The sequence below is a fragment of the Lathyrus oleraceus genome, chromosome 2 (assembly GCF_024323335.1).
Source record: "Lathyrus oleraceus cultivar Zhongwan6 chromosome 2, CAAS_Psat_ZW6_1.0, whole genome shotgun sequence".
In the NCBI taxonomy this organism is placed as follows: domain Eukaryota; kingdom Viridiplantae; phylum Streptophyta; class Magnoliopsida; order Fabales; family Fabaceae; genus Lathyrus; species Lathyrus oleraceus.
The window spans coordinates 428526026-428533997 of record NC_066580.1 but is presented as its reverse complement, the minus strand read 5'-3'; the positions used below and the strand labels follow the sequence as shown (position 1 = coordinate 428533997).

The 7972-nt window shown below is 42.2% G+C and overlaps 2 protein-coding genes across 2 annotated transcripts; both read right to left on the bottom strand.

Annotated features, from left to right (window-relative positions):
• Positions 1-4280: 4280 nt before the first annotated feature.
• Positions 4281-5873, bottom strand: LOC127123543 (uncharacterized). The gene has a single exon (XM_051053753.1). The coding sequence runs from the start codon at positions 5871-5873 to the stop codon at positions 4281-4283; it is 1593 nt and encodes a 530-aa protein (XP_050909710.1).
• Positions 5874-6333: 460 nt separating this feature from the next.
• On the bottom strand, positions 6334-7028 carry LOC127123542 (uncharacterized). Its single transcript, XM_051053752.1, has 2 exons — positions 6752-7028; positions 6334-6656 (listed from the first exon to the last, which is right to left on the bottom strand). Exons 1-2 carry the CDS (start codon positions 7026-7028, stop codon positions 6334-6336), a joined length of 600 nt encoding a protein of 199 aa, XP_050909709.1.
• Between the last annotated feature and the right edge of the window lie 944 nt (positions 7029-7972).

Here is a 7972-nt window from a genome sequence, read left to right as displayed (position 1 = left end):
GTAGATTGAAATGAAAATTAAGAGTGCCAAGAAATATAGAAAGGCTTAAATTGATTTGATAGGATGGTAATCAGCCAACAGCATGATTCCATATATCTTTACAAATTGGAAAATGGTAATTTCGTGGAAAAAGGGTACGTTGAACTACAATGACATCATTCTCTCTTCCACTTTTGAAACCTGTATTGCAGCCTTAAGAAAGTTGGAGAACTGTTGAAAATTTCTGATACTTCAATGATCTTGTCTCCGTTATGCAGTTACTTGCCTGAAATCCCTAACTTTTGCCTAGATTGCCCTTTCGGGTTTTCAATCTACCGGGATAATATTCTCTTTGTTTTTTTATGTCTCTAATTTCTGCTTGGACCGTCCTTTCAGGTTTTCAGTCCACCGAGACGCTCATTTTTGCCTAAGCCGCCCTTTCGGTTTTCAACTTAGCGAGTTGTTCTTTTCATTTTTTAGGCGAAGTATTTCTTGACTGCATCTGTATTCACGGGCCGTGGAAGCTCTTCACCATCCATGTTTGTAAGAATTAAAGCACCGCCTGAGAAGGCTTTCTTGACAACATAGGGTCCTTCATAGTTAGGAGTCCACTTGCCCCTAGAATCATTGTGAAATAGTATCATCTTCTTGAGCACAAGGTCACCCTCTTTGAATTCTCTCGGCTTAACCTTCCTATCAAATGCCTGCTTCATTCTCTTTTGATATAACTGTCCATGGCACAAGGCAGTCATTCTTTTTTCTTCAATCAAATTCAACTGATCGTATCTGCTTTGACACCATTCAGCCTCTGACAACTGAGTTTCCATTAGTATCCTCATTGATGGAATTTCAACCTCTATCGGTAACACAGCTTCCATACCGTATACAAGTGAAAATGGGGTTGCCCCAATTGAAGTACGGACTGATGTTCTATATCCGTGTAGTGCAAAAGGCATCATTTCATGCCAATCTTTGTAGGTAACAACCATCTTTTGAATGATCTTCTTGATATTCTTATTTGCAGCTTCAATTGCCCCATTCATCTTGGGACGGTAAGGAGAAAAGTTGTGATGCTCGATCTTGAAACTTTCACATAATTCATCCATCATTTTGTTGTTCAGATTGGAGCCATTGTCAGTGATGATCTTGTTTGGAATGCCATATCGGCAAATGAGATTATTTTTGATGAATCTGACCACCACTTGCTTTGTCACCTTTGCATATGAAGCTGCTTCCACCCATTTGGTGAAGTAATCAATTGCCACGAGAATGAAATGGTGTCCGTTGGAAGCTTTGGGTTCAATCATACCGATCATGTCAATGCCTCACATTGAGAATGGCCAAGGAGCAGAAATCACATTCAAAAAGGTTGGTGGTACATGAACCTTATCAGCGTAGATCTGACATTTGTGACACTTCTTTACAAATTTGTAGCAATCTGATTCCATGGTCAACCAGTAGTAACCAACTCTCAACATCTTTCTTGACATAGAGTGGCCATTTGCATGAGTACCAAAGGACCCTTCGTGAACTTCTTTCATCAACATTTCTGCTTCCTTTTTGTCAACACATCTGAGTAAGACCATGTCATAATTCCTCTTATAGAGCACATTCTGATTAAGGAAGAAACTGCCTGACAATCTTCTCAAAGTCTTTTTATCTTTTTCTGTTGCTCCAAGAGGATACTCCTGAGTCTGAAGGAAATGCTTGATATCGTGGTGCCATGGTTTATCATCAAAACTGGCCTCAGCTGTAAACACATGCGCTGGTCTATCAAGTTGCTTGATCACAATTCTGGGTACTTCGTTTGGAAAACCCACTTGATACATTGAAGACAACGTAGCTAGAGCATCCGCCATATGATTCTCATCCCGAGGAATGTGATGCAATTCAACCTTGGTGAAGAAAGTCAACAATCTTCTTGCATAGTCTTTGTATGGGATCAAGCCAGGGTGGCGTGTTTCCCATTCTCCTTTGATCTGATTGATAACTAACGCTGAGTCACCATAAACAGTAAGATTTTTGATGCGGAGGTCAATGGCTTCTTCAAGACCCATGATACAGGCTTCATATTCAGCAATGTTGTTTGTACATTCAAAGCAAATTCTTGTCGTGAAAGGAATATGAGAACCTTCTGGAGTGATAATGACTGCACCTACTCCATGTCCATAAACGTTGGAAGCTCCATCAAATACTAAACCCCATTGAGAATCTGGTTCAGGCCCTTCTTCAGGAAGTGGCTCTTTACAATCTCTGGATTTTAGGAACATGACATCTTCATCAGGAAACTCATCCTCATTATCATCGTGATCTTCAACGGATTGGTGAGCAAGGTACTCAGCCAACACACTGCTCTTGATAGCTTTCTGGGTATGATACTCAATGTCGTATTCTGATAACAGCATCTGCCATCTTGCAATCTTACCAGTGAGTGCAGGCTTCTCAAAATGTACTTGATTGGATCCATTTTGGATATCAACCAAGTGGTGTGACTTAACATATACTGCCTCAATCTCTTAGCAGCCCATGCCAATGCACAACATGTCTTCTCGAGTAAGGAGTATCGTGATTCACAGTCAGTAAATTTCTTGCTTAAGTAGTAAATGGCATGCTCTTTCTTTCCAGTTTCGTCTTGTTGACCCAGAATACAGCCCATAGAATTCTCAAGCACTGTCAAATACATAACCAACGGTCTTCCAGCAACAGGTGGTAACAAGATAGGAGGCTCCATGAGGTACTCTTTGATACTGTCAAATGCTTTCTGACAATCCTCTGTCCAAACACAATTCTGACTCTTTCTCAGCAATTTGAAGATAGGTTCACAAGTGGCAGTCATGTGAGAAATAAACCGGGATATGTAATTCAATCGTCCTAGAAAACCTCTCACTTGCCTTTCTGTTTTTGGTGCGGGCATCTCTTGGATAGCTTTTACTTTATCTGGATCAACTTCAATGCCTTTTTGGCTGACAATGAAGCCCAAGAGTTTACCTGACCTGACGCCAAATGTGCATTTGTTCGGATTGAGGCGAAGACGGAACTTCCTCAATCGTTGAAACAACTTCAATAGATCTACTAAGTGACCTTCTTCTGAACGAGACTTCGCGATCATGTCATCCACATAAACCTCAATCTCTTTGTGCATCATGTCGTGAAAGAGCGTTGTCATGGCTCGCTGGTAAGTAGCACCTGCGTTCTTCAAACCAAACGGCATCACTTGATAACAGAATGTTCCTCATGGTGTTATGAATGTAGTTTTTTCCATGTCTTCGGGAGCCATTTTGATCTGGTTATACCCGGAGAATCCGTCCATGAAGGAGAATATGTCAAACTTTGTTGTATTGTCTACCAACATGTCAATGTGAGGCAGGGGGAAATCATCCTTTGGGCTTGCTCTATTTAAGTCACGATAGTCGACACACATTCGTACCATCCCGTCCTTCTTAGGAACTGGCACAATATTTGCTATCCACTCTGGATACACTGAAGTGGCAAGAAAACCAGGATCTATTTGCTTCAGAACTTCTTCTTTAATTTTGACGGCCATATCTGGATGTGTTCTTCTTAATTTCTGTTTGACTGATGGACATTCTGGCTTCAAAGGTAGCTTGTGCTCTACGATGTCAGTGTCGAGACCAGGCATATCTTGATAAGACCAAGCAAACACATCTACATACTCTTTCAACAGGCTGATCAATTGCTCCTTGACCTGTGGGGATAACAATGCTCCAATTTTGACTTCTTTCACATTTTCTTCCGAACCCAAGTTGACTGTTTCCAAAGGCTCCTTGTATGGCTTAATAGTGTCTTCTTCATTTTCAAGCTGGCGGGCGACCTCTTCTGGAATCTCATCCCACTCTTCCTCTTCAGCTTCGAATACAGAATGTTCAAAGTTGGGAGAGGGCATGATGTCATTGTGTTCAACGGGTTTAAGTAACCTGTACAAACAATTGTTTTTAGAGGACTGACCATGACATGCAAAAATGTGTTCTTTTTAAGGTTTTTTTTTTGTGTTACCATTTTCCGAAAAAGCTGAAAAGATAAAAGGACACAAGTGTATAGGAACACAAAAGATCTTTTTCATGGATAGTACGTTTTTGACAAAAGTGCCCATTTTACAAAATTAATGCTTCGCGCTTTGGGCTAAAGCGGAAGATTTTTGAAAACTGAAAAGCTTAATTACTTTGATATGTGGACACAATGTGGGATGTCAACTGCGGTCCAGTTCTTCATAACTACTCCTGGTGTCACAAATCCGGGGCCTTCGTCTTCTGTCTTTCCCTCAAAAGTATCCTCCTCAACTGCTACCATGTTGATAAACCACCGCTGTGAAAGATATCTTTGAAAGGTCGCACCACTGAAGTCTGCACTTGTTTTCCATCAACAAAGCCTAATCCTGCATGGTTAACGTTTTCTGGCAACTCTATCACCTTGCCCCACATTTCTGTAGGACCTGTCTTGACAATCTGCCGGGCGTCTTTGAATGACGCGATTGAACCTTCACTTTTCTTGTAATCATCGATGGTCAGGGCCTGAAATGGAGTTTGAACAGTCGTCTCGTCTACTTCTATCACACTAAACGATGAAAGGTGGCTAATCAGCATAGCCTGCTCCCCATTAACCGTCACTATTTGCCCATTCTTGACAAACTTTAACTTTTGGTGTAACGTGGATGTAATGGCACCCGCCTCATGAATCCATGGGCTTCCGAGCAGACAGCTATAAGCTGGCACTATGTCCATAACCTGGAAAGTGATCTGGAATACGTGTGGTCCAATACCAATAGGCAAATCAACTTCTCCAATGATTGTTTTTCTTGATCCATCGAACGCTTTCACAATAATTCCACTGTGCCGCATTTGCCCCCCTTTGTACTTTAGCTTCACCAAGGTAGACTTGGGCATGACATTCAGAGATGAACCGGTGTCAATTAGGATATTAGACAAAGAATCCCCTTGACAATTGGCTGAGATATGGAGAGCGAAGTTGTGATTCTTTCCTTCTTCTGGCAGTTCTTCATCACAAAAGCCTAAGCCTTTGCACGAAGTGATGCTGCCTACAACATTGTTGAACTGCTCTGCTGTTATATCCTGTTCTACAAAGGCTTGATCAAGCACCTTCAGTAGTGCTTCTCTGTGGACAGCTGAATTCAATAATAAGGACAGGATCGAGATTTTTGACGGTGTCTGTAGCAACTGATCTACCACTTTGTAGTCACTGAGCTTGATAATTCTAAGTAGTTCATCTGTTTCTTTATCAAGGGTTGAATTGCTTGTTTGCCCTTCTGCTTCTCTTGTCACTGGTACCACGACTACTGGATCTTTCTCAACATTTCTACTTGGGATAACCGGCGGAGCGAACACGCGGCCACTGCGCGTCATTCGGCTATTTGCTGCGATATTGGTAACTGAGGCTAAGGTTTTAATCTCGACCTTTTTACCGTTCTCAATAATAGTTGTTGCATAGCGGTAGGGGACCGCTTTATCTGAAGTGTAAGGCATTGGGCCCGGAGGGCAAATCACCACTGGCTCCCTCGGATGATAAGCTATCTCTACTTTCTCTGGAATGTTGAAGCAAGGAATGATGACATTCACCTCTTGTTCTTGTGATTCTGGAGAACTCCCTTGTCTAGAAATCTGAATCAAACCCTGATCAAGGACGCCTTGCAAATCATCTTGAATCTTTCTACAACCTCTTGAATTGACTGAACATGTACCACATATCTGGTGGTCATGTTGGAATAGACCATGAGCACATAAAACAGAATGAATTTTAACCAAAGACTGCCGAATCTCCTCTATCTTCGTAACACGTTGTTCATTGAGACAAACTTCTATATTGTTCACTGATGAAGGACCATGACTTGGCATTGGATTGTCCTTCACATTGGGACCCATGCTCTTGAAGGTCAGGATACCTGCTCTTGTCAACTTCTGTACTTCCAACTTTAAAGCAAAACAGTTGTCTAAGTCATGACCTGGAGCATTCTGATGAAAGGGACAAGATACCTCTGGCTTGTACCACCAAGGTAGCACTTCTGGTACAGGAGGTCGTGGTCGTGGTTGCACAAGGTTTTTAGTGATCAAAGCTCGATACAATTCTGCATATGACATCGGAATTGGATCAAAATTGGTTCTTCTTTGTTGCTGTGGTGGACGTTGTTGTAACTGATGTTGATGTTGTTGAGGTTGATGTTGTTGCTGATACTGAGTATTCTGTTGGAAGCGGTTGGTACGCTGCTGAGGGTATTGGACTTGAACTGGAGCGGAAGTGATTACTGGAGTCACGGCTGCTATATGTTGGTGTTGGGAATGGTAAGGATAATTGATCCTTCTTGGATGATTATAGGACACAGCATTAGTTTCTTGTTCCTTCTTTTTTCATAAAACCGCCGTACCTCTTTGCCCCGCTTGAAGATGAACTTCCTTCTCTAACTAGACGCCCTTCTCGAACTGCTTCCTCTAAACGGACTCCCATGTTTACCATGTCAGTAAAGTCTGTAGGAGCGCTTGCAATCATCCTCTCGTAATAAAAAGTATCAAGAGTCTTTAAGAACACTTTCGTCATCTCCTTTTCTTCCATAGGTGGAACAACCTGTGCTGCAATTTCGCGCCACCTTTGCGCGTATTCACGGAATGTCTCCTTCTCTCTTTGTTGCATGGACCTCAACTGATCTCGGTCTGGCACATTATCAAGGTTGTATTTGTAATGTTTGATAAAGGCCTCGCCTAAATCGTTGAAAGTCTTGATCTGAGAACTGTCTAATCCCATATACCAGCGTAAAGCTGCACCGGTAAGGCTGTCTTGAAAACAATGAATGAGCATCCTTTTTGGTTGTTGTACATTGACATCTTTCGCACGTACATAACCAAATGGGTGTGTGGACAAGAACTTCCTTTGTACTTTTCAAATTCTGGTAGTTTAAATTTTGCTGGCACCCTTACGTCTGGAACCAAACACATATCATTTACATCTCTGCCAAACAGTTCTTTCCCACGAAGAGCTTTTATCTCTTTTTGTAATTCCGCAAACTGATCCTGGAATTCATCCATTCTATCATTGAGACCAGGATCCTCACTTGGGGTAGGGCCGTGATAGACAGGTTCTCCTAGGTGAGGAGTATAGTGAACAACGGGAGGCACATTAGTGAAGACAGGAGCATTTGGTGGAACGAACTCTTGTTGATATCTATCTTGATTAAGATGCCTGGCTATTTCCCAAGGACGGGATGCTGTGATGGTAACAGAAGTGACTGGGACAGCGTTGATTTCTGAAGCGATGACTGTAGTGACGGGTGTTGCTGTTGTCTGATTCTGAATTTGAGGTTGATTCTGTGCCGAAGTCTGTCCTGAATTATGAACTTGAGCCCTAGCCTGGGCTTCCTCTGCTTGTAGACGGGCGGTTAACATTTGGTTGCGCATCTCTGCTGCCTGTGCTTGTGCCTGGATCTGTGCATCTTGTGCTTCGGCAACCTGAGCTTGTGCTGTTTGAAGTTGAGCAGCTTGGGCTGCTTGGTTTGCTATCAATGTCTCGACCATAGCAGAAAGGCGGTCAACCTGAGCTTTCAATTCTCGGTTCTCGTTATCTGTTATCTCCATTCTTCTTTTGTAGTTGGCTCTTGTGTTGTAATTATGCGTCAGCTTGAAATGGATCTTGGCGGCGGGAAGCAACTGTTAGAAGACTGGACCAAGACAGACAACCTGTATGCACGTGATGCATGGATATGCAAAATGAATGATTTTCCAAGGAACTCTAAGTGAAGGAAAAGATAGAATTGCAAACATTTTTGATAACAAGACAAAGTTATCAACCCAAAATACAACCAAGAAAACCATTTAAGGACATGTGTCATCAGGACGAGCATAAACAAGTAGGAGTTGTCCTTCAAGTCTCTCAATTCTTTCTTCATAGGCCTTCTGCATAAAAGCTTTCTCCTTCACCAAACTGTCTACAAGACCTTTCCATGCACCTGAGGACTGTGGAATCTGGGAGTAAT